At 38.9% G+C, this 27,549-nt stretch overlaps 1 protein-coding gene across 1 annotated transcript; it reads left to right on the top strand.

Moving 5' to 3' along the window:
• On the top strand, positions 1-27,236 carry LOC115922802. Its single transcript, XM_030982486.1, has 23 exons — positions 1-416; positions 9,783-9,833; positions 10,367-10,684; positions 10,963-11,295; positions 11,920-11,952; positions 12,334-12,366; positions 13,398-13,430; positions 13,810-13,842; positions 15,151-15,183; positions 15,600-15,839; positions 16,957-17,193; positions 19,524-19,652; positions 20,004-20,120; positions 20,461-20,588; positions 21,082-21,225; positions 21,600-21,776; positions 22,018-22,416; positions 22,660-22,851; positions 23,691-23,806; positions 24,289-24,572; positions 25,221-25,287; positions 26,129-26,387; positions 26,869-27,236. The coding sequence occupies exons 1-23, from the start codon at positions 230-232 to the stop codon at positions 27,106-27,108; spliced, it is 3,783 nt and encodes a 1,260-aa protein (XP_030838346.1). The 5' UTR covers positions 1-229; the 3' UTR covers positions 27,109-27,236.
• The last annotated feature ends 313 nt before the right edge of the window (positions 27,237-27,549 follow it).

Genomic DNA, 27,549 nt, shown 5'->3' with positions numbered 1-27,549 from the left:
AATTTTTTCGGTCATAGTGTTATCTAGCTTTATTTCTCATGGTATATTTTAATGTACTGGTGGATTTCCATGGATAAAATAATACTGGTGGATTTATACGCTGTGAGCATTGTTTCACTTTCAGGGTCGTTATTATGATGCATACAGTATAGGGAGTAGGGAGTCATGTTTCTGTGTGTTGATGTTCAATGTGATGTGGGTAAAACCCTTCGACCCTGAATGAGACACAATGCTCACAGCCGGATCACTACATACAGCCTCTGTCTCTCTTCGTGATCCAACAATGGCTAATTGGGAAATTGTCTCGTTTCGATTGATATTGTTCATCATTCTTCTGCCACATATTAATGGTGTATTAAATATAGATTCAGATCAAGAGGACTATGACACAGGGAGCTCGAGTTTTATTGACATAGGTAAGCATATCACAAAAGGCGTATTAGTTTTAATGGTAGTTCCATTGTTAGCATATCTTATAATTGTAGCATTCTCACTCATGTGACAGCATTCAAGCATTTAAGCCACACTTAACAAAGTAATGCTAGTTTGAGATGGATGTGAAAGGTATGTCTTCACTTTATTGAGGTTCAATCAAGACTGCTTTACAAACAGGGTCCTCTCTCTATATAACATTGAGAGTGATATATAGTACATGACAGGTGTAGACACTATTATGACACCTATTATTGCCCATTATGAACATTAAAGGATTAGGGTTTGTGCCAGGCTGCCCGCCATTAACATTTAGAGTTGGTCTCCTCCCCTCTTTAGATTAAACATTCAGTAAAATACCTGTGTACAATCACTTGGCACTTTTCTTCAAGATACAAGACTTGATTATAAGTGGTCTCGTCTCTACATGAACATAATACTAATAATGAGTTTCAACACTCTATTCAAAGGTTTGTTTTCACCTTACTGTTGGCATTTACTGAAATTGTAAACCCTTCTAATCCTCCCTTTTTTTCCTCTTTTCTTTTAAACAATGAGTATCTTTTGAACAAACTATAATGGTACATTATGCTGTAATTAGTATCGGTTCTCTATCACGAGTGTTTATTTTCCGACCATTTAATGTTTAAATACTTTCGGTTTAAGTCTGCATGGTGTCAACTTATCAAGCACTATTAACCCTTTACATATCAACTATGACATAAAACATTTGTGTATGCATGTTAACACGACAATACTATATCTCCTTCATCTAAGAATCTTCTAACCGCTATCAATTCTATACCTCTCTGAAGCCTTTTTAACCTCTTGGGTTGTCATCGCGTTTGGAGTGGATTCTTTTGCAACAAATTATACTGTTCTGTTACCCTTAGTAGATGTCATAGTGAGACGTGAAAGAGCATTTGCAATATTGTGTTTCCCTGGGCGGTGCACTATTGTGTAAGTGTAGTACAGTAACGGTACACCGCAGGCCGCGATTGTGTATCATATAATGCCTCTAGCGGATTTATATTGTCTGTTACAAGTTCAAAGTCTACCCCGTACAAGTAAATGTGAGACTTCTCACATGCCCACAACTATGGAGCGCCAAAGGGGCCAATATCAACAGTCACAAAAACAAACAAAGATGCATACAAACAAACAAAGAAGCATACAAACAAACAAAGGACAGAGCAAAATAGACAAAGTACCCAGAAGAAAGGACCAATTAACAAAGAATAAATCAAAGGTCAGAGCAAAATAGACAAAGTACAGGTCAGAAGAAACAGAGGGCGTTTTGGTTTACGGTAAGCAAATAGACATCAGGCACGAAAACGAGAAAGGACAAACTCAAAAGGACATCACCTCAGCTACGAAGTGACCCTCAAAGGACAACAGAGGGCGTTTTGGTTTACGGTAAGCAAATAGACATCAAGCACGAAAACGAGAAAGGACAAACTCAAAAGGACATCAGCTCAGCTACGAAGTGACCCTCAAAGGACAACAGAGGGCGTTTCGGTTTACGGTAAGCAAATAGACATCAAGCACGAAAACGAGAAAGGACAAACTCAAAAGGACATCAGCTCAGCTACGAAGTGACCCTCAAAGGACAACAGAGGGCGTTTTGGTTTACGGTATTAAAGCAAATAGACATCAAGCACGAAAACGAGAAAGGACAAACTCAAAAGGACATCAGCTCAGCTACGAAGTGACCCTCAAAGGACAACAGAGGGCGTCCTCGAGGTTTTTTTCTTTTTAATCTAGGGCCTACTCCAATATAATACGCTGTAGGTCAATACAACAAATATGGGCTTTCATCGAAAGGGTGCGGTGCGGTGCGGCGCGGTGTGGTGTGCTCAACGCACCCATTCGATAAAAGAGGGGGGCCTTTTCTCGAAAGGGTGCGTTGAGAGCGGAGTACCATTTTAACACACCCTTTCGATGAAAGCGGGGGGGGGGGGGGGAGGGGGGGGGGGGGCTTTTCTCGAAAGGGTGCGTCGACTAGTCTTTCGCATCAGTCGTTTAAAATGAGGATCTCGGACAGAAGGTAATAGTTGCCAATTTAAGTATATCGAAAATGTATTAAGTGAAATGGAATGGTCTTGATTACAGAGTGGTCTCTTTGATGGGGGAGACAGAGAGAAGGAAAAAAGGGAAAGGGAAGATAAAAGGAAAGAAAGAAGAGGAAGAAGAAGAAGAAAAGAGGGAAACGGGGGCGAAAGGCTCTTGCCTCCCCCCCCCCCCCCGCCAAAAAATAAATAAGAGAGAAAGAGAGAAGGGAAAGGGAAAGGGAAAGAGAATAAAAAAGGAAAGGAAGAAGAATATGAAGAAAAGAGGGGCTCTTGCCTCCTCCTCCTCCCCCCGCCAAAAGATAAGTAAGAGAGAGAAGGGAAAGGGAAAGAGAAAGAGAAGATAAAAGGAAAGAAAGAAGAGGAAAAAGAAGGAAACGGAGGCGAAGGGCTCTTGCCTCCTAGCCCTTCTTCCCCTCCTCCCCCCCCCCCCCCGCCAAAAAAAATAAATAAGAGAGAGAGAGAAGGGAAAGGGAAAGAGAAGATAAAAGGAAAGAAAGAAGAGGAAGAAGAAGAAAAGAGGGTAACGGGGGCAAAGGGCTCTTGCCTCCTTTCTTTCCTATTCTCCCGCTTTTTTGTTTTTCTCTTTCTTTCTTTTCTTTCTTCTCTTTTCTTTCCTTTCTTTTCTTTTTTCTTTTCTTTTTCTTTTTTTCTTTTCTTTCCCTTTTACTCTCTTTTCCCCCTCCCCCTTTTCTCTTTTTCCCGACGGCAGCGCACTTTTACCGACAATATCCTGACAGGTGGGGGGGGGGGGGTGTCGCACCCCCACACCCCCTTTGGAGACGCCCCTGCCTTCGCCACTGTTGGCGACCACAAGGCTATCAATACAAATTAAGACATATTAATGAAGATTCTTTTTTAATGTTGCAGAGAGATAAGTATTTTCTCTATGAACTTGTTTAATGGAAAATAAATAATATTAAAAACATGAATACTATAGCGGTATAATGATGAGAGAGATGATTTAAGTCATACTTTTTTTCAATGTGATTGGAGTGGACTTGAGGGTGGGGGGGGGGGGTCCTCCTAAGATCTCGGCCGTTTCACAGCCGATCGCCGCGAAAATGCATATTTATGGTAATTTATGCAAACAAGGTCAGAGAATTCACATTTTTACCCATAAATCATATATAATTCATATTCGAGCGTTCTTTTTCACTTCATATATTCGTTAGAATAATAATACGACAACAAAGTTGGAAGAGCCAGTTTATCCCTATGTTATCTCTTGTTTTGATTATTTGTATTTATGTATTATATTATTTTGTTATTTCATTTCATTTCTAACCACAATTCAACTATTTTTACCCAAAATCAAACAAATTTACTTGAAACAAGACCAAATAACCAATGTTTTCTCTCTTTTTTAAAAGAATAAATGGTATTTCCATATGTTTGGTACATAAATCACAAAAATGAGCGATTTTAGATTTTTTTGACATGCAAAAACAAAAGGTCACGTGACTCCGCAATTATACGTCCGATTTTCAACAAAAAAATGTTTCAAAAGATGCGTAAGACTCGAAAGAAAAAAGTCATGAAAGAAAAACTGCCGCGGTTCCGGAGTAGTCGCGAAATTACTAGAAAGCACTAATCTTTTTTGGGGCCCTCAAAAATTTGAAAAATCGTACCCCCCCCCCCCCTTGAACGCCAGGGGGGGGGGGGTATCTCCCAAAAACGGTAAAAATTAACGTGTTTTTTTTACACGTTTTTTTCACAGGGCGGAGCCCTCAGAAGCTCAGGGGTATTAAACATCAAAATTAACGTCGGATGAGCATAATTTTATACCTTATTTGTGACAGTGGCAGGACACAATTTGGTGTTGGGTCCAGGGGGCGGAGCCCCCAGAAGCTCAGGAGTTTTGTCCATTAAATAATTATTATTTTATACCTTATTTGTGACACAGGGGTCACGAATTGGCGTGGGGTCCAGGGGGTGGAGCACCCAGAAGCTCAGGGGTTTTGGGCAATAAATAACGGTCAGATGAGCATATTTTTATATCTATTTGTGAGACTGGAAGGACACAAATTGGTGTTGGATCCAAGGGGCGGAGCCCCAAGAAGGTGAGGGGTTTTATACATCAAATTATCGTCAGATGAGCATATTTATATATCTATTTGTGACACTGGCAGAACACAAATTCTTCTTCCTCTTCCTCTTCTTTCTTTCCTTTTATCTTCTCTTTCCCTCTCCTTCTCCAACATAAGATGCAAGACGGATATATATCGACTCACCTTCTTTCCAAGAACCATAAGGGCCTGGAATTTACTTTCCCCCCCCCCCAGCATCTTTGCCTGCGACGCAGTCGAAACCTTCAAAGCCGGACTCTTATGGGAAGCCATCCAAGGGGGTAATATAATCATAGTCCCTCCCCACAACTGCAATTTGATGGGACTTAATTCTAAAATGTTCTAGAAGCAACAAACACTCTCTCTCGAACGATAACGTTCTTATTGGTCATCTTTATATCCCTCTTGAGGATCAGGACCAGGATCAGAACAGATTCTCTCTCTCTCTCTTATTTATTTTTTGGCGGGGGGGGGGGGGGAGGGAGGAGGCAAGAGCACTTCGCCCCTGTTTCCCTCTTTTCTTATTCTTTTTCCTCTTCTTTCTTTCCTTTTATATTTTCTTTCCCTTTCCCTTCACTCTCTTTCTCTCTCTTATTTATTTTGTTGGCAGGGGGGGGGGGGCAAGAGCCCTTCGCCCTTCCCCCGTTTCCCTCTTTCCTTCTTATTCCTCTTCTTACTTTCCTCTTATATTTTCTTTCCCTCTCCCTTCTCTCTCTCTTATTTATTTTTGGCGGGGGGGGGGGGGGGGAGGGCAAGAGCCCTTCGCCCCCGTTTCCCTCTTTTCTTCTTCTTCTTCCTCTTCTTTCTTTCCTTTTATCTCCTCTTTCCCTTTCCCTTCTCTCTCTCTCTTATTTATTTTGTTGGCAAGAGCCCTTCGCCCCCTTTCCCTCTTTTCTTATTATGCTTCTTTCTTTCCTTTTATCTTCTCTTTCCTTTTCCCTTTCCCTTCTCTCTCTCTCCTATTTATTTGTTGGCGGGGGGGGGGGGGGAGAGGCAAAAGCCCTTTGCCCCCGTTTACCTCTTTTCTTCTTCTTCTTCTTCTTTCTTTCCTTTTATCATCTTTCCCTTTCCCTTCTCTTTCTCTCTCTCTCTGATTTATTTTTTGGCGGGGGGGGGGGGGCAAGAGTCCTTCGCCCCCACCTTATTCCCTCTTCTCTTCTTATTCTTCTTTCTTTCCTTTTATCTTCCCTTTCCCTTTTTTCCTTCTCTCTGTCTCCCCCATCAAAGAGACCACTCTGTAATCAAGACCATTCCATTTCACTTAATACATTTTCGATATACTTAAATTGGCAACTATTACCTTCTGTCCGAGATCCTCATTTTAAACGACTGATGCGAAAGACTAGTCGACGCACCCTTTCGAGAAAAGCCCCCCCCCCCCCTCCCCCCCCCCCGCTTTCATCGAAAGGGTGTGTTAAAATGGTACTCCGCTCTCAACGCACCCTTTCGAGAAAAGGCCCCCCTCTTTTATCGAATGGGTGCGTTGAGCACACCACACCGCGCCGCACCGCACCGCACCCTTTCGATGAAAGCCCATATTTGTTGTATTGACCTACAGCGTATTATATTGGAGTAGGCCCTAGATTAAAAAGAAAAAAACCTCGAGGACGCCCTCTGTTGTCCTTTGAGGGTCACTTCGTAGCTGAGCTGATGTCCTTTTGAGTTTGTCCTTTCTCGTTTTCGTGCTTGATGTCTATTTGCTTTAATACCGTAAACCAAAACGCCCTCTGTTGTCCTTTGAGGGTCACTTCGTAGCTGAGCTGATGTCCTTTTGAGTTTGTCCTTTCTCGTTTTCGTGCTTGATGTCTATTTGCTTACCGTAAACCGAAACGCCCTCTGTTGTCCTTTGAGGGTCACTTCGTAGCTGAGCTGATGTCCTTTTGAGTTTGTCCTTTCTCGTTTTCGTGCTTGATGTCTATTTGCTTACCGTAAACCAAAACGCCCTCTGTTGTCCTTTGAGGGTCACTTCGTAGCTGAGGTGATGTCCTTTTGAGTTTGTCCTTTCTCGTTTTCGTGCTTGATGTCTATTTGCTTACCGTAAACCAAAACGCCCTCTGTTGTCCTTTGAGGGTCACTTCGTAGCTGAGGTGATGTCCTTTTGAGTTTGTCCTTTCTCGTTTTCGTGCCTGATGTCTATTTGCTTACCGTAAACCAAAACGCCCTCTGTTTCTTCTGACCTGTACTTTGTCTATTTTGCTCTGACCTTTGATTTATTCTTTGTTAATTGGTCCTTTCTTCTGGGTACTTTGTCTATTTTGCTCTGTCCTTTGTTTGTTTGTATGCTTCTTTGTTTGTTTGTATGCATCTTTGTTTGTTTTTGTGACTGTTGATATTGGCCCCTTTGGCGCTCCATACACAACACTCCCAAAGCTTTTTTTATTGAGTATCTTGATTCTACAATCAACAGTCATGTTTACAAGAGGAATGTTTAACGGAAAGAGCTATATTGTGTTCAAGTCCAGGGGCGGAACCAGCCGGCGGCAAAAAAGGGGGGGGGGGGGGCAAATTCGTGAGAAAATATTTAGCGCCGCCTCAGCCAGCCGGTGAATAAGCGGGAGGGGGGGGGGGGTAAGGAGCACGATTAAAAAAAAAACTCAACATCCATCCCCGCCCTTATTTTTTTCTTTGTCAACGGGAAAAAATATAAGGAAAAAGAAATTACACTTATATTGCTCTGAGGGGGGGGGGGGGGGTATTGAGCACTATATTTTTTTAATTTGGCCCCCTAAAAAAAAAATCATTTTGCCTCCGACATTTAAAAAAAAAAAAAAAAAAGTGTTTGACTTTTTTTTTTTTTTGGGGGGGGGGTCGCCCAAGGGGGGGGGGGTTATCCCCCCCGTAAATCCGCCCCTGAAAATGTGTAAATTAAATCTTTGAATGCTCATGAGCTCTTTTCTACTTATTATAAGCATAATATCGCCATGAAAAAATGACAATACGCGTAACTATCGACAGAATAGTACTGGGGCGCGGGCGCGGCCGGACCATAATTATATTGACCCGAACTAAAATAAACCTGATTAAAAGGATAAACTTGGGCGGATAACTTCACTGTCACCAGGATAGAGGATGGAAAGTACATTTCAAACAAATAACAAAATATTGTCCCCCCCCCTCCTCTTCAGTAACATTTCAATCCAGGGGGATGTTTCACAAAGACTAAGACAGGGCTGTCAACTTTGGGGAACTGCTTCGAGGGAGATCGTATGCATTTTTTTTTGCTCATTGGGGGGGGGGGGGGGGGGTTGGTGTTGTTGAATTGAAAAATATATACAAACAAAGTTTACAAAAGACTTAACTCCGTTTCGTTGATGATCAGCATGAATCTAGTCTTTCGTATTCTTTGAGCATGGCTGATCGTCAACATAACGGAGTTAAGTCTTTTGTCGACTCTGTGTGTTGCTACGGCAGGCAGTGAAAACGAACTCGTTTAACCGAATCAAACCAACAGAACTTTGTTATTCCTGGCTCATTTTTCCTGATTGAGGTGTCATATGAAAGGGCGGAAATTGAACTTTCTAGAAATGTGATTTTCTCCTTGAAATTCAGATACCGCCCGCCAAATGACTTTTTGGTTTCCTCTCTTCAAATTGCTTTTAATCACTCATGCGTGGAATATGCATCATATGAGTTGGATCAAATGAAAGAGGAGGATCTAAGCTTTATAACATTGAGAGATATATATACATGACAGGTGTAGACACTATCAGGACACTTATTGCCCATTGTGACCATTAAAGGTTAATTAGGTTTGGTGCCAGGCTGCCCGCCAGTAACGTTTAGATAGAGTTGGCCAAGAGTGTCAAGACATTACACTTCTCTACTACTACACATATATTTAACAAGAGAGAGTGCCATATTTATTTATTTTTTTCAAACTTGGCATAGTTTCAAGTTTATTTCACATTTCACAAATAAAAAGAATTTACATAACTGACAAAAATAGAACATAATATGAAATATACTAAAAGTGTCACATTATATAATCAATTCTTTGAAAAGACGTCGAAATTAATTGTAATGAAATACAGAGTGAAATGTGAGGAACCTATTAAAAAGCTTAGCTTGTAGATTATAGGTTCCCATAAATAAAACTAACATTTGATTGAAGTAGTTGTAATGGTAGAGGACGTAACAGTAATAATAGGTGGGCAAGAAGCCTTAACATAAGATGATTATACAACGTGAAACAAGCAAAAATAGCAAAAATAGCAAATACAGCAAGCAAATTAATTTGTAAACAAAGAGATGAGACAATAGTCACTTTAAAATATCGAGGTCGTTAGGTCATTGAACGAGGTCACCCGAGCGAGGCAGTAGACATGAACAATCATGTTATAGTAGTGTATACAATAATGTAGACCGTAGCCCAGACACAATCCTGTTTCCAAAATGCATTCGAATCCACGCACGTCTGCTCCCAGAGAGCCCCAAGGCACGCAAACGCATTCACCCGCTCCACGCCCCATGCCTCCCCGCAGTATCACCTGCACGACTGTTTTTTTTTTCTTCTCTCGACTGCTTTTTTTTTTTTTTCTCGACTGCTTTTTTTTTTTTCTCGACTGCTTTTTTTTTTTCTCGACTGCTTTTTTTTTTTTCTCGACTGCTTTTTTTTTTTTTCTCGACTGCTTTTTTTTTTTTCTCGACTGCTTTTTTGGAAACTCGACTGCCTTTTTGTAAACTCGTTTGCTTTTTTGTAAAGTCGATTGCTTTTTTGTAAACTCGATTGCTTTTTTGTAAAGTCGACTGCTTTTTTGTAAACTCGACCAATTATGACGGCTGTGGCGTGCCATAGCAATGACCGATTCATGCCGACGACCCCAGCAAGAAAAACAAGGACGCGGCACATCTAGGCAAGCACGTAATGCCCGAGGGCCCCCGAGAACAGGCGCGCATGCATAAGAACATAAGTATAGGAGAAGGCCGGAATGTACAATGTATAGAATATCATATTAATTGAATTTCAAAGTAAAATTTGGTCATATGAATTTAAAAAACAACTGTTTAAGCTTACAAATTAACGACGGGGATTCTGTATGTCCCAATTAGCGGTTTAAAATGAAATTACGCCTCCCCAGTCGAATCTTATCTATTCATACAATCAAACCAGGTTTATTATCGCTTTTAATTTAGAACTTATGCCACAATATGAAATGATACACTTAGCCAGACATTACGACTGTCGTTTAACATTTCAATATTTCGACTATAGATTGGACAGCTATCCGACCTCACATTTGGATCCCGAGTACAACAAACATTGGTAAGAATTTTCCCTCTTTAAATTAAAAAAATTGTAGTAAACTATAATTCTACTCATTTTGTATAAAATGTCAATATTTATTTCACAGACTTTCTCTCTTACATCATTATGAATCGCCATATATATTTTTATTTATCTACATTACCCATTTATCTTCATTAATGTCATCCCCACTCCCTTGGCCCATTTGACAAGTTGTGATATATTTATAGCCAATGTTATCCTGCCGCATCAGCCCGGAAATTGAAGGAACGGGGCACAAAGCCGATAAGAGATAGTACTGGGGTTTATGTCTGGGTGGTAATGCTAGCTTGGAATAAGAAATGAAACAGCTACAAAAATTGATCGGATAAACAGAGACTTTAACGATATGTTTGGCAATGATAATGATTTTTTTTTTTAAATCCACATATCGGGAAATAACCCGTCAAGACATGAGGGCGCTTGGTAACCGTAGTTAATTACACTTGACTTGAGCACACACAAAAGTCAACGAACCTCTATTAAAATGTCCTCCCTTACTCCTGATGTAGGGAGCCATCTTGACGTTCGTGTGGTTGATGGACCAAACAATGCTACAGGTCGAGTCGAGGTATGGTACAAAGGTGCTTGGGGAACAGTATGTGATGATGGATGGGATTTGAACGACGCCAATGTCGTATGCAGAATGCTAGGGTTCTTCAAAGCGTCAAGTGCACCAGTCAGGGCTGAATATGGTGCTGGCTCTGGAGACATTCTTCTTGATGAAGTTGATTGTACTGGATCAGAAATTAGCCTCGAAGACTGCATCAAGAGTGAATTTGGAGTCAATAATTGTGATCACAGCGAAGATGCTGGTGTCATCTGTACAGGTATGATGTAACCCTGTTTGTGAAATTCGAAAAGTCTTTATATGTATTACGTAAGTCTTGTTTTTTTTCTCCATTATATGACTTCTCCATATCCCTCTTTTCACTCCTCATCTCACTTCTTCCCTTTCCTTTCTCTCTCCCCCCCCCTCTCTCTCTCTCTCGCTCTTACTCTATCTAATCGTTTCTCTTCTTTTATATCTGCGTCTTTGTCTGATAGTGATACCCTTGTTCTCTTCCATACTCAAAACCTGAATTCATAATATATCATTGTATTTCAGATCCTATCTCTCTTGATGTTCGTCTTGTCGATGGTCCAAATAACAACTCGGGAAGAGTTGAAGTGCAAGAAAATGGATCTTGGGGAACTATCTGTGACGATGGCTGGGATGCAAAAGACGCTAATGTTGTATGCAGAATGCTGGGGTTCTTCGGTGCAGCATATGCATCTGTGCAAGCTACATACGGTGAAGGGGTAGGAGACATCTCACTCCGTAATGTGGATTGTATTGGGACGGAAAGCAACTTGGGAACATGCTTCCACGACAGACCTGAATCTTTTGACTGTGCTCATGGCGAAGATGCCGGTGCTGCCTGCTTGGTTCTTATCCAAGGTATAATGTGAAACGAATATAATAGTCCTTAAATCTATCAATATGCAAATGTGTACTGCTCTTATAGTTTGAACAAATGTGACTAAAAATATACATGATACATATCTGAAGATAATTTTTAAACAATGTAAGACATATTTGTTTTGCTCGGTTCACCCGGTTTTTGTAATCCCCTCGCCGACTAGCAAATGATAGACGGCGCTATATAAATGCCTATTATTATTATTATTTATATATAGCGCCGTCTATCATTTGCTATTCCGAGGCGCACAAGAAAAATAGAAAGAATGGGGAGTTTGGATGAGTGCCAAGTACAGGTGTTGTTAGAAAAGATAAGATTTCAGCTTGGATTTAAAAGGAAGTTATGATTCTCAAATTAAATGGTAAATTATTCCAAAAAGCTGAAAAGGCCCTCTCACCGCAGGCTACTCGTGTCTTGAGGATCTTAAGAAGATGCTGATGTACGAGCTGGCCGGATATTAGGCATAACAAGGTCTTGTAAACAGTTTGGTGCCAAACTGTTTACAGTCTTCCAGGATTTTGAATTATAGGCGCTTGCAGATTGTTTGTTTTGGCTTGGTTCACCTATATTTTAACACTTCTCTTTCGTTGTAATGTGAACAGATGATTCTGGAAGCGGGGCATCGTCCGTGGATGGTAAGTAAAAAGTAAAAAGAAAATCGAATAGCTGATGATAGCGCTCAACATTTTACCTTTTAACAAATTGATGACACAAGAGCTTTGATTTCATGATAATCAACAGTGATAAGCATGAATCTGTGATAGGAAAGACTTGTCTAGTTTAGCCATAAAAGTATGATTATATAAATATCAAAGATTCCAGAGAGAACGGGACCGGGGGGGGGGGAGGGAGAAGTCACATTGGCCAACTGATACATCAGGCATGCATACTGCTTTCTTAAAGAATGACAATATATATATTTTTCGAATCATAGTCTATTTGTTTTGGCTTGGTTCACCTATTTGGGTTTTAGTTACATATATGTTAACACTTCTCTTACATTGCAATTTGAACAGGTGATTTTGGAAGCGGAGAATCGTCCGGGGATGGTAAGTAAAGAGAGAAAAAGACACTCGAATAGCTGATAGCGAGATGCCCGCTCACCATCTTACCTTTTAACAATTATTGATGCCGATACAAGAGCTTTGGTTTCATGACAATCAGCAGTGATAAGTGGGAATCTATTTTCTAGGATAGACTTGCAGTTGAGCCGTAAAAGCGTCATATATATATATATATATATACATATTAAAGATTCCAGAAAAAACGGGACAGGGGGGACGGAAAGAAGTCACATTTGCTTCGTTCGCCTATTTGGATTTGTGTTACATAATAGTAACACTTTTCTTACATTGCAATTTGAAAAGATGATTCTGGAAGCGGGGAATCGTCCAGGGATGGTAAGAAAAAATAAAATAAGATAATCGAATAACTGATAGCGAAATGCCCGCACAACATCTTACTTTTAAAAAAAATGATGATACAAGAGCTTTGATATCATGACATTCAACAGTGATCAGCAGGAATCTGTGTTCTATAGGATAGACTTGTCTAGTTTAGCCATAAACGTATGATTATATAAATGAGTTAAGTCTTTTGTCAACTCCGTTTGTTGCGACGGCAGGCAGCCAGTAAAAACGAATTTGTTTAATCAAATGATGGAAATGCAAGCAAATACTTTAAACAGAAATTTGTTATTCCTTTCTCATTTTTCCTGATTGAGGTGTCATAATTATGAAAGGGCAGAAAATGAACTTTCTAGAAATGTGATTTTTCTCTTTGAAATTCTGATACCGCCCTAAAAATGACTTGTTGGTACCCTATCTTTAAATTGTTTTTAATCACTCATGCGTGAAATGTATGCATCATATGAGTTGCATCTACTGAAAGAAGAGGATCTAAGCTTTACAAATATGTGTCATTTATTAATTATAATTGTGATTAAACTATGATAAAACATCGATAATTCTCGGTTTCATTTTTCTGGGACGCACTGTATATATTTCTTCGAACCATAGTTATTTGTTTTGGCTAGGTTCACCTATATTTTAACACTTCTCTTACATTGTAATTTGAACAGATGATTCTGTGAGCTCGTTATCATCCTGGAATGGTAAGTAAAAAGAGAAAAAGAGAATCGAATAGTTGATAGATGCCCGCTCTACATCTTACCTTTTAACAAATTGATGATACAAGAGCTTTGATTCATGATAATCCAACAGTGATAAGCATGAATCTGTGATAGGAAAGACGTGTCTAGTCGGAGCCATACAAGTACGATTATAGAGATATCAAAGATTCCAGAGAGAACGGGACAGGGGGCGGGAGGAAGTCACATTGTCAACTGATACATCAGGCATGCATACTGCTTTCTTAAAGAATGACAATATATATATTTTTTCGAATCATAGTCTATTTGTTTGGCTTGGTTCACCTCTTTGGATTTTTGTTACATATATTTTAACACTTCCTTTTCATTGTAATTTGAACAGATAATTCAGTGAGCTGGGCATCATCCTGGAATGGTAAGTAAAAAGAGAAAAAGATAATCGAATAGCTGATAGCGTGATGCCCGCTCAACATCTTACCTTTTAACAAATTGACGATACAAGAGCTTTGATTTCATGATAATCAACAGTGATAAGTGGGAATCTGTTTTCTAGGATAGACTTGTCTAGTTAAACAATAAAAGTATCATATATACATATCAAAGATTCCAGAAAGAACAGGACAGGGGGGGGGGGGGGCGGCAAGAATGCTCAGTTGTAGATCATCTATAGTAATATATCATATTTGTTTTTCTTCTCTTTTTTAATAATATTGGAGTTATTGTTTTGTTACTTTGTTTAATTCAACTCAAGATCGATCCAAAATTGAGTGCTCTTCATTTTTCTTATGAAGTTGTTCTTAAACCACCGTGTATAATTCTGCTGCAATAACATGATTGTAACTCAACTCCAATTTAAAATTTAATGTGGAAACTCAACAATTATGAGAATTTGTGTATGCTCATGGGCACTATACATCACTTTATATGAAATGCTTTAATGATATATTCTTAATGTAATAATTATATTCAACATAATTTGACCTTACCTGTCACACAACAGACACACCTGCATGTATAATTTTTCAGTCTATGGATCTCATGTTAACAATTGCAATATAATAATTTCCTCTCTCTCTCTCTCTCTCCCTCTATATATTATGTATATATATTTTTTAAATAGCTGTTAAATTTAAAGATTATTTGTACTTGCAATAACTGGTCAACATTTATTATCATCCATCTATTATCATTTATTTATATATGTATATAACTTTAGGTATGAGCAATAATTTTAACTTTATCTTTTATCATTTTTATTGTACATTTATATGATCATTCCTGTTTTTATGCACATTTTATGTAAACATTGCATTATTGGTCCCTGGACTACTGCATTGTACATTGTATATGTTGATATTAATAAACCGAAATTGAATTGAATTGAAAGAAGAAAATGAACTTTCTAGAAAAGTGATTTTCTCTATGAAATTCAGATACCGCCCTAAAAATGACTTTTTGGTACCCTCTCTTCAAATTTTCAACCACTCATGCGTGAAAAATGCATCATATGAGATGCATCAACTGAAGAGGAGGATCTAAGCTTTACAAATATGTGTCATTTATTAATTATAATTGTGACTAAACTATAATAAAACATCGATAATTCTCAGTTTCGTTTTTTTCTGGGACGCACTGTATATATTTCTTCGAATCATAGTCTGATATTTGTTTTGGCTTGGTTCGCCTTTATTTTAACACTTTTCTTACTTTTTAATTTTAACAGATGATTCTGGAAGCGGGGCATCGTCCGGGGATGGTAAGTAAAAAGAAAAAAAAGAAAATCGAATAGCTGATGATAGCGCTCAACACCTTACCTTTTAGCAAATTGATGATAAAAGAGCTTTGATTCATGACATTCAACATTGATAAGCAGGAATCTGTGTATAGAGCCTACTAGGATAGACTGTCTGGTTGAACAATAAAAGTATCATATCAAAGATTCCAGAGAGAACGGGACAGGGGGAGGGGGAAGGGGGGGGGGGGAGAAGTCATATTTGCCAACTTATACATTAGGCACGCATACTGCTTTCTTAAGGAATAATAATTCTCTTTTTCGAACCCTAGTGTGTGTATATTATGAATTATGAGCTCATACTATCTGTATCAAGAGATAAAACTAATCAGTATACTGTAATTTAAATGTTGATCTTCACATTGATTATGAAAATGAAGGAACAATGTTCGGGCTACAATGTCCAGACCTCGTATCAAGCACGGATAAAGGTCTTACTACATCATCTACTGTCATCATATCCCCACACGTGCATGGTTCCGTTGACAATCGTAACTTCTCTGTGGGCTGTACGTATACTTCACATGATGTATTTTACTATGGAGACACTTGGGTTGCCTGTGCTGCACGAGATGATCTAGGAAACTACTTGACATGCGATTTCACGGTCACCGTCACAGGTATGTAACAAAAAAGAGAGAATTACAACAACCATGTCAGAAAATTGTGTTAGCAATTCAGTCTGACCGTGTTATTATAGAGTTTTTCAGGAATCGAAGAACATTATGTTATGGTTTAGACCGAAAGCTTGCAGTCTCTGATAGTATGGGGAATGTCGACAAAATGTCAGTTTTATAAAAGAATGACCCATACCAGACGGTTATTTCTGTCTAGTTATGGTTATACAAAAATAGGGTCTATACTTTCTCAATGTTCGAACTCCGTTTCATGTGAATGAAAATTCCTGAATCATAATTGCCAGTGCTGCAAAGTTTACAGTTCAGTTGATTTAAATATTTTATTTGCAAAATATTTCGTTGAATTAATTCCTCTACCTTTAATCCAAAATCCATTATCAACTTTATGATTATTTCATGTTTGTTTGCAATGTTGAGGTCTGTAATTAGTAAAGATATTTTAAGATCCAGTCAGTTACACTACGTTGCCACCCCCCCCCCCCCCCCCCCCAACAAAAAAAAAAAAAATTCCCAATTTCAGTAGTGTTGGGTGGTTCAGCCATTGAGAGGAGTCACTGACATCATGGGTAGGGGAGGGTGCACCACCCGGGGGGGGGGGGGGGTACTCAGATTTGGTTTCGACGGGGTGTGCCGCTCAAGCCTCGTAATCCCTACACATTATAAGGGGTCATTTGGAGCATATTTCTCGTAAAAAGACCCATTTCCCACAATTTCCAGGTATTTTTCCGGTGTGGAATGGCAAACACCCGAAAAATTTGGAAATTTAAAGAAATTTTGAAAAAACGGACCCATTTTTAATGGTATTTTTGTTACAAGTGGGACCCATGTTTAGGGATTTTTGGGTGTAAAAATGACCCATTAGAGCGGCACACCCTGCATTTCCTAATATGTGAGTACACCCCCCCCCCCGGGTGCACCGGTAATTGAGTAATGCAAGAGAACACAATCAAATTTAGAGGATATGTGACAGGGGTTGTTAACCCTTTTTTTTAATACATTGAGCTTGGCCGTTTCTCCTTTTTTATGTGACCTTCTCATCTTTGTGCCTCATGGCCACCACTCACTTTATTGTTGGTTGTCCCAAAATTTGTATTTCAAGATGGTGAACCTCCCCATTTGGACTGCCCTGACATAATTTCCACCACGGACCAAGGTCTTCCTACATCTTCTCGCTTCCCCAACCCTCAGGCATCAGACAATACTGATCCTAGTCCGTCTGTGATCTGCTCTCGTACATCGAGTGATGTCTTCCAGTTTGGAGATACCAATGTTACCTGTCATGCTACGGATGAATCAGGAAACGTTGGCAGGTGTGTGTTCGTGGTTACAGTACAAGGTATGATACAACTTTCAATGAAATATGTTCGTTCAGGTCAGTGGCGGATCCAGGGGCCGGGGGGCCGGGGGGCGAATTTGCGATTCCCAAACCATTCAGCTATGGGAAACATTTTGAGCAACATGATTGGTTAAAAAAGTTATAAAGACACGCCTACATCGACGCGAGCCATCTCATCATGGCGGTGCGAATGTGTCTGGGGCCAAGTCCGAGTGAACCATCAAATCTTCAAAATGATTTTCCAAATCTGCATGTAAGTAGATATTTAGACCCTGTATTTAATTATTTTATTATAAAGTCGCCATGATTTGATCTGTGTCTATGACTTTTGGAATGATGTTTGCATGAATGGGCTGCACATAAACAATGGATAACAGTGGGCCTGTATGTGCCTGTAGCTAGCTCGCGTGTGAGTGCATTGTACCTAACCACATAGCGTATGTGCAGTCCTGAGTGTTTTGTTGAGACTAGCCTAGCCATGACTAATATTGTGAGTGTTTGTGTGTCTGTGCCAGCTGTGAGCGAGCCCGAGCGTGCAGTAAATGACGTAATATTTATTTCTTCTCTCGACCAATCACGTTGCTCATAAAGTCTCCCATAGCGGAATGGTTTGGGAATCGCAAATTCGCGGCCGGGGGCCCGGCCCCCCACCCCTGGCAAAAAAAAGGGAAAAAAGGGGAAAGATTTTTTTTTAATAAATTAAAAAATTGCTCATAATGACCGTGATTAAATGCCCTGAGCTTCCGGGGGCTCTGCCCGCTGGATTTCACCTTAACCCAAAGTCAGGCACCTGGATGCTCATCCGACCGTAATTTAATGTCTAAAACCCCTGAGCTCCTAGGGGCTCTGCCCCTGGACCCCACACCAATAAGTGACCTACCAGTGCCAGAAATAAGGTATCAAAATATGCTCATCTGACCGTAATTAAATGCCTAAAACCCCTTGACTTCCAGTGGCTCTACCCCCGGATGCGTTATTTTTTTCTGCGGCACAGCTTGGGGTTAGGTGCGTGTTGAGCCTATGGGAAAGTTTAGGGTTAGGGTTAAATCAAGACTTCTTTTTTAAAAAAAAAACTCAATCTGTGCCGCAGAAAAAATGACGCCCCCCGGACCCAAATCTAGGGCCCTAAAGCGGATGCGTTGATGCTAATCTGACGGTGATTTAATGCTTAAAACCCCTGAGCTTTTGGGGTTTTGGCCCCCTCCCCTGGACCTCACGCCAATTAGTGTCCTACCAGTGTCACAAATAAGGTGTCAAAATATTTTTATCTGACCGTAAAACCCCTAAGTTTCCGAGGCTCCACCCCCTCGACCTTAGGGGGCTCCGCCCCCTGGACCCCACGCCAATTTGTGTCCTGCTAGTGTCACAAATAAGGTATAAAAAAAAATGCTCATCTGAACGTAATTTATCGCCCAAAACCCCTGAGCTTCCGGGGGCTCCGCCCCCTGGACCCAACGCCGATTCGTGACCTGCCAGTGTCACAAAATATGTTATGCTGATCTGACGATTATTTGATGTATAAAACCCCAGAGCTTCTGAGGGCTCCGCCCCCTGGACTCAACACAAATTTGTGTCCTGCCAGTGTCACAAATAAGGTTTCAAAATATGCTCATCTGGTCGTAATTTAATGCCCAAAACCCCTGAACTTCCGGGGGCTTCGTCCCCTGGACCCCACGTCAATTCGTGACCTGCCAGTGTCACAAATAAGGTATCAAAATAATGCTCATCTGACGGTAATTTAATGTATAAAACCCCTGAGCTTCTGAGGGCTCCACCCTTGACCCCCGCCGAGAAATGTTCAGTGGGGCCTGCATGTAAGAATGGGGTGATGGGAATTTGATTTGGGATAAAACACTCTTTCATAAGATGTATAATAATTTTCTGTTCATACATGATCTTTCAAATAATTAGCAATTGTCTAGGTGTAAACTTTTTTTGACTCACTCGGTATAACTTCTAATGTTGTAGTTTTGTCTTGTTTTATAATAAACCAATCTGATATTTGTGAAATGTTTGTTCTTACCTAACCAATATCTCCATGGCAGAAGATGGAGTATAAGTACGTTCTAGAAGACACTATTGGCTAAAAATACCTGTATCTGTTTTTCTTCTTATAAGGTCATTGGCTTGTCACTTTTTTGTGATTTCCTTATTGATTATCACTACCTAAAAGGAAGCTGATGATTGACCGAATTTTGGTTGTCTCTTGATTCTTGGGGGGGGGGGGGGGGCTGTAGCTCTCCACTCCCTCATCTCCATTCCTGCTTTATATGCCTACGTTAATTTTTTTTATCTCTCTTTCTCCCTTTCTCTAGATAAAAAATCTACAGACCCTTGTATGGTTCATGATCCGTGTATCAATGGTGAATGTAGCTACTATATCGGATCAGGACAATACCAATGTGACTGCTATGATCAATACGAGGGTACTCATTGTGATGTCATCCCTCACCCCACTCGTGAGTCTTTACTACTTTTCAAAATATTGTGTCTATCAAGTAAAAATGTAATAGAATGAAATCCATTCAATAACATTTTGAATTTTGTAATTGATCAATTACCTATTGGACGTGGCAGGTTTAAAATGGCGGGTTCCAGTAAATAATAATAACATGGGAGTCATATTCGGTTGTTTTGTTCTAGGTTGGATCGAGAAACAAATAATACACACGTTTTCGTTTCATTTGCTGTATTCTAGAATGATTTAATCCAGTTTTTTGATAGAAATGCAAGACCATCATCAGAACTCAAAACTGTCTCATTTCATCAGTAACAATTTCTTTTGTTTTTCTTATATTCATGGATCCCAGCGATCTGTAAGAATACGACATGGATGTCATCGCGTTTTGGATTAATCAGTTTCCTAGAGGGTGAGAACGGAACGTGGGCGAACTCAACTGAAGTATGTCCATTCAACACAACAAACGGTAAATTAGGATACTTTCCATGCACGTTCTACCTGCATCTATCTATCTATCTCTATTTAAATGAAATTAGTTATTCTGATTCTGATTGACTTAAATAAACCAATGGGCCACTCTAGAAGACGTATCCCCCTAAATCACACAGCAGGGATTTGCATTAATATATAGGCTATGAACATTAGAGGATCTAAGTTTTTACAGCTAGACATTTGATTTTCTAATTATACGCTCTTGCCATCATTATCCACATGCTTTTTTCAAGACATTTCCCATAAATTATAATTATTTCATGAAATTCAATAATGGTACGGGGATAGTAAATTGTTGTGAATTTGTTTGATAGCTGATCAACCAATCGGTCGTGCCATATGCGTCGGTGATCTGATTTCACAGAGTACATGGCTTCCCGATCCCACGGATAACTGTGGACAATTCAGAAATGCTGGAGATTTACTTGGCCAGCTTTCAAAGGTAATTTCAATGTTGAGATTTCTATTTCAGCCGCTTCAAGAAACTTTTCTTGAATTGTCAAAACACAGTCACGAGACCACTCATTATGAATTGTCAGGGACTGAACACCATCAATTTCCATCAAGCCTATTTCAATGTTATAGCTTTGAATTTTATTATTTATTGGACACATCCTAGAAATAAAATAGCAATTGTAACATCCCAATGAATGAAATAGAAATGAACATTCTGTGATAAGTTGTTATGCTCAGAAATGAAAACAGATGGGCTAATACTTTCTCTAATAAAATGAAGGCAAAATGTATCTAGGCTGTCTTGTGAGCAATATTTAGAGATTAAAAAGTAGATCCTGCCATAAAAGTGGACACCCCTGGTCCCGTAGAAAGGAGACGGTTGTAGAGACATCTATACTATCCATTATGTTTGAATGACTCTAGTATAGAACAATAAAAGCAAACACAATCTGACTGATATTCAAATCGTTTGTTTCAAGGTTATCGTTTCAGATGAAAATGTTGCTAAGCTCAGTGAAGACGTCAGTTTGGTGACAAGTAACACTGGTGATATCTCATCTGATGACATTTTTTCGATTGCAAATATAATTTCAAATATAAGTGCTCGAACGAACAGTGAAAAGGTATGTTTCTTAATTTAGTCTCGCGAATACAACACTTTCCAAAAATATCTAATGTAATTCGTCTCTTAAAGTTTTAATTCAATTTGTTGTGAAACGTGTCCAGTAAATTCATACATATACAATTATTACGACTTAAGTGTTTATCTTTTTACTGGCCAAGCGAATCCGGCTATATTACTAAAACAAAGACCATTTAATTGTAGGTCAATTCATTGTGAAAATAGTATTTGCCATTTTTTTTAAAGATCTTGTCAAATCCGACTGTCCAAATGTTATCCCAAATCACACCTGTATTTAAAGTTTTTATTTCATACTAATACTGCTATGCTTTCGGAATATGTAAGTGAATGAATTTACTTGATTTTGAATAACAGGTTACTGCATCTATTGTTGCCATAGTGAGTAACATCGCTGATGTTGACACAGAAACACTTGAATCAGCATCAGCCTCTGTTATTGATGTCGTTAAAGTATTTGAGCGGCAGATCAAAAGTGTACCTATAGAGGACGGTGACAATTTCAGCATTCAACAGAAAAATATTGCCGTGCAGGTACGTTGAAGTTTTGATATTCTATGTCGAATAAAATGCTGATTATATCCGAATTTTCCCATTGGCAGGGCAGCAAAGACCAAAATTTATGTACTTACTGTGAATATAGTTGACAAGTACTAGCGCTCCTCAAAATAAGATATCTGTCAATGACACGTGCAAAGAATACTATGCCTCTTCATGACCAAAGCAACGTTCTTATTTGGCTGTTTTTCCAATTCTGTTTTTCTGAACTTTTCAGGTCCAAAGCGTACCTACCGATGTCATCTCAAATGGTTTAGTCATCTCATTAGCAGGAGACACCAATTCGGATCTGAAGAAATTTGACACCAACATCCAAACTTCAAATGAAAATCAAGCTGAAGCTACAAAACCAGATACCATTGCTATTGTCAACATACCATCTGCGATTTCTTCCGCTTTACCGTTGATATCTGGAGGAAGTTCTAATACTAACGGCTTTGTTCGCGTGATCTTCAGTGTCTTTTCCACACCAGCCCTTTTCATTTCTAAATCATTGAAGAACACAAGTGTAGGAACCAACCGATCTGCTAACACGCCTGTTATATCACTGAGCATCGGGGACGAGAAAATAGAAGATCTGACAGAACCCATCAATTTCACTTTTACCACGATAGAGGTAGGCCCTAAAGGAATGTCATTTTCAAAGTTACTTCATAGATATAAATAAATGTGCATGACTGTGCATCTTAATTGTCATCTTTGAGTATTATTTCCAATGTGTTATAATTATTTCTGTTTTATAATCAATTTCACTATATACAGTGTATCAGACAAGGACATGTTATTAGCATTGTTTGACCACCTATTAAAACAACTATAGTCGTATTCACTATGTTCTCAATTTGAATTTTCTCACAAGTCTGGTCTGACAAACCCGTCGTGTTCATACTGGGATATTGGCTATAGCGACTGGTCACAAGAAGGGTGTCAGCTTCTTTCAACATCTGGCATTAGCTCATCCAATGATAACAACTGGGATCCTCCTCCATCTAATGAGAAGGAGAAGATCGTTTGTGGATGTAACCATCTCACCAACTTTGCCGTCCTTATGGTAAGATCTTTCTTTCTTTTATAGTAGGATGTCTTTTATTTTCAAAGCACGTCGCCTGGGAATCACATGGGATTGCATATGTTTTTGTTCTTCTTCAGTTGTAGCTAATTGATATAGTTTACATGTTATCTCTCCCCCATTTGAAATACTTCGATATCTATTGTTGGAAGCTGCAGTAAGAGACTTCCCCCATTTAACCAAAGATCCCCATCTTTGGGAAAGACCCGCTCTTATCTCACTATACCAAAGATCTTGTAAAGACAATGTAATCTCTGTCTATGTAATTTTCTACAGTTCTTCTTTAATGTTAAGGATAAAGCATGTAGCGACCGATTGAAGTGATTCCATTTGTGAATAATAAGAGCATTTTCTGTCCTGTTCCTTGTATTTTTCTCTCTTATCTTTTTCCTCGGTCTTTTCCCTTTCTTGTTTTTAATCTTAGAAGTGGAACTTTTTTTGGGGGGTGGGGGCTGCTCACATGGTGACTATAACTCCAGGCAAGTCGAATAACACACTCACTATGCATACTCATGAATGTATTATAATATGTCGGCGACAAATTAATGACAGCAATATCACCAGGCGCGTAGCCACGGGGGGGCACGGGGGGCACGTGCCCCCCCTAAAATTTCCAGGATCGGTTGAAATTTTGTAGACCCCTTTTTTTGACCTCGATCGATTACATGTATGTGCCCCCCCAAACATCAAACTCTGGCTACGCGCCTGAATATCACCAGAGCTCACACACACATGTTAGGTTTTCATATAGCTCTATATGTTATGGTTAAGTGTAGAATGAGCTGGATAATAAATTTGTGATGAATTTATTCTATTTGTAGGATATTTCCAGAGAGGAAGGGTCTTTTGAGCAAGCATACACAGTTCTAACGTACATAGGATGTGGTATTTCAATAGTTAGCCTACTTGTCACCCTCGCAACATATCTATCAAACAGGTAGAGTCATGTTTATCTCAATTTTTATGATTATCCATCTCATAAAACTACTAGATTATATTAAAGCATATAGATCATGAAATTCCTTCAGATGTTTTGTAAACATGATACGTGATCACATTGTGTCAGGAATTTCATTTGAATATCCATTTGATAACTGAATGAAAAAACAAGTATTTTGCCAAATGATGGCATTGTCTCTGCTCGTATGAGTAACAGCCTCGTTCACAGTATGTACTGTTTTATTAATACTATCATTTGATCTAAGTTAAATCAAGCTAGTGCAGCTAGATCCTGGGATCGTTTGTTTGATGAATTGGAAATATTCAAATTTGACATGCTGAATATATTGCTACCGCCTTAATTAATCTATAAACCCTAGCACCAACATTTGTATTGCTAAATAATGATATATGCACTACATTTATACATGTATTAATCAAATACAAATTTATGTTACATTTTTGTTATTAAACTGAAAGAGTTCTGAGGGGAAAACAGACCAACCAGATATTCATTTGCCTGTGCCTGACGTTACTCTGTCTCTACCTATCGTTCATTGTCATGATGTCACTGGACAGCGCAAAACGTCAATACCAAGTAAAGGCAGGTCCATGCGGGTTCATTACGGCGCTCGTTCACTACTTCGTTCTATCTTCGCTCACTTGGATGGGTGTGGAGGGATACAATACTTATCTCATCATCGTCAAGATCTTTGATACCTACATTCCACGGTTCATGCTCAAAGCTGGTGGCGTTGCTTGGGGTACAACCATTTCAAAATTGTTATCAGTGTATCGAAATTGATCCTTAAAAAATAATGCGTTTTTCTAATAGATAAAGAATATTTATAATCTCGAATGATTTATACAATTAATACATGTAAAATAAACATCAACCACCATAAGATTACATTGCCAGCATTTAATAGAGTGCAATATGAAAGGGTAAATGTTGCCAACACTATCGATATTTAATTTCCAATTAACATGGTTTTACAAGGTAAATATTTAAGCTGCATGGTTGCATCTTGGGCAGGATATTTTGTTGTCTACTTTTCAAAACAGTATTCCATCTAAAAAAGATCTATACAAAGATCTCTCGAGTGATTCACAAATTGATCGTAAAATTGTTTTCTAGAAGGAGAAAAAATACAAGGAGATCTACTTCTTAAGTGAATGCCTGTATGTATGCATGCCGCATTCATGACCGCCGTTGCTATGTCATTTTCGCGATTGTAATATCAATCGCCACCTTCATCCTTTCCTTTCACTTTGCTTAAATCACACAATGGCAATTGTGAACATTTTCTCTTATTCTCCTTTTAGGGAAAGGCTTTAAAACTGTCAATTGACACGTGAAAATATAATTAATCATAATAATTGTCTTCCCCTTTTTAAAAAATAAATTCAAGGTATTCCTGCACTGATTGTCATTGTAACTGGAGCCATTGCCGAGGACAAATATGCGCACGGAGATGTGTGAGTAGTCTGTTAACCTGTTAATATCATAATCTCCAAACCGAAATATATTTACAATGTTTTGTAGTTTTTTATAACATGATCAGTTGGGCCTTTAGGTGACAAGTTAAGGGTAAACAAAAATAGAGCCATAATTGTTTATATTTTTGAACCAAAATATTTAAGCAAATTTAATTTTCATACAGCATTTCATCTCCTTTTATAGAAATTTCGCTTCACAAAACCGTCTCAGTCTTGTATGGTTCACTTAATCAAGAAAGTAAATTACATGTATTTTAATTTCGAACAAAAATACATGCCACATTACTTCAAATACCTGTGTATGCGGAGGTGAGTTGGCTCAGTCAGCAAAGCATCTGCTTGTAGTACCAAAGATCATGGGTTCGAGACAAACCCAGAGGCGGATGACTGAAGCCTGTGTTGTAAGTTAACGAGCCCCTCCCCTATTTCATAGACGCATGCTATGTTACAGTGGAGAACACTCCGTCCCTCGGGTTGGACGTTAAATGGAGGCCCCTGTACAGGAGAGTCACCACCTTTGCACGTTAAGAACCCACCGCACTATTCGTATTTGAATATGGGAAACCCCGGTGTAGTGGTCCGCCTTCACACTCCCAATTAGATGAGACCCACGGATTAAAGTGATTCAGTTCGCTTTTTGCATGCCAGGCATAGGTGATGCCAAATACTTAACAGTAATAATATTTGGGGTGTACCGAATGTTAGTGTATTATGACATTTTGACACTGGGGGCACGTTTATTTTGGAAGTGGTTAATGATTTCCATTTTTTTCCCTACATATTTTCTTTTTTTTCTTCACAATTTCTACCGGATCTCTAGATGTTTTCTCGAATTGTGGGCTCAAATCGGTGGTCTCCTTATTCCCATGACAATTATTCTCCTGTTCAACGTCGTCATCTTTGCCCTCATCGTCCGTCAACTTATGAAGTCTTCTAATCTCGCTGGTCGGGTGAAGAAAGAGGCCAAGGTGGAACGTAGAGAGAACATCAAACGGGTTCAAAATGCAATCTGTATCCTCCTTCTGCTTGGTCTTACATGGATCACTGGATACTTCCTCATGATCCGAGAATTCAGTCAGGTGCAGTAGAAAGAACAATATCTATATTAGAGAAACATAACGTAATTGCATTTTTCTATTGTGAAACTTGTGAAAGTTTATAGGATACTGTGACCAGACACGTAAGAAATGTCATTGAAGTTAATATACGTGTATATCATATACAGTTAACCATTTAGTTATTCATACCCCATTTTGATGTTCATGTGTATTTTGTAACTCACGAATGAAAGGTGGACTGGTTGAATTAGAGCCTTTGGTGAATACTTTTAGATTTATGCTTTGATATGTCTCATTCTCAAGAAACATAAATTGGGACAAATCAATTTTTCACAAACTTCGAAAATTACAAAGCTTGGTAGGGTATGAATAATTTAGTTGTTAACTGAATGTGTGCTCGAGGTTGTGTGTTTGAACAGGGAACCGTTTGAGTATAAAGACGTTATGAAAGTTTCAACCGCAACATTTTTGTTATGATTATCTTTATTCTATGTTATCCCAGGTGGTTGAGCCCATCTTCATTATACTGAACTCATTTCAAGGACTCTTCATCTTTCTGCTCTACTGTGTTCGTAAACCAATGGTTCGTAAGCAGTGGGGACTGACCTGTCTGGATAGAGTCAAGAGACAACAAGACGCTACCACATCGAATATCACACATAGCCCTGAATCTAGGCCCCTATCAACTTCTTTGGACGCGAAGCCGCAAGAGAAGAACAACGAGACAAGTGCCATGCTTTGAGTTTGAGTATTCTCATTTCAATAAGATTTGTGTATTTGTATCTCACTTTATAGGTTATGTAATTTTAATTGTTGTGTCATTTGTGTTATATGGGAAATGAAATACAGTGCACTTGGAAAAAAGATACATAAAAAGAAATTCTCCAAATATTCTCACCATGTACAAAGGTGTGTAACTTGCTTTAGTTACCATTTTGACTCAATATAGGTTGGGATATCAATCCAGCTGTACAATTACTTTTTATAATTTGATATTGGGAGAAAAAAAGAAAAAAACTTCCATGAATACAACCGAATTTGCGAATCTTACGCTCGGATACAAAAATGGCCAACATGTATATATTTCATAATTGGGCGAATCAACAATTTCATCGAAAATGGATGTATATACCTACATTCCAAACATATCAACAATGAACATATGATTTATTCAAACGTGTTC

Source organism: Strongylocentrotus purpuratus, unplaced genomic scaffold, assembly GCF_000002235.5.
Source record: "Strongylocentrotus purpuratus isolate Spur 01 unplaced genomic scaffold, Spur_5.0 spur5_scaffold_12, whole genome shotgun sequence".
NCBI classification, from domain to species: Eukaryota; Metazoa; Echinodermata; class Echinoidea; order Camarodonta; family Strongylocentrotidae; genus Strongylocentrotus; species Strongylocentrotus purpuratus.
The sequence above is the reverse complement of the archived record's forward strand: the minus strand, read 5'-3'. Positions and strand labels throughout refer to the sequence as shown.

Excerpts from the sequence above, each read along its gene's own strand:
- LOC115922802 (XM_030982486.1), top strand. The coding sequence starts at position 230 with ATGCTCACAGCCGGATCACTACATACAGCCTCTGTCTCTCTTCGTGAT. Across the intron at positions 417-9,782 it reads CTCGAGTTTTATTGACATAG|ATTGGACAGCTATCCGACCT; the intron begins GTAAGCATATCA and ends TTTCGACTATAG. Across the intron at positions 15,840-16,956 it reads TTTCACGGTCACCGTCACAG|ATGGTGAACCTCCCCATTTG; the intron begins GTATGTAACAAA and ends TTGTATTTCAAG.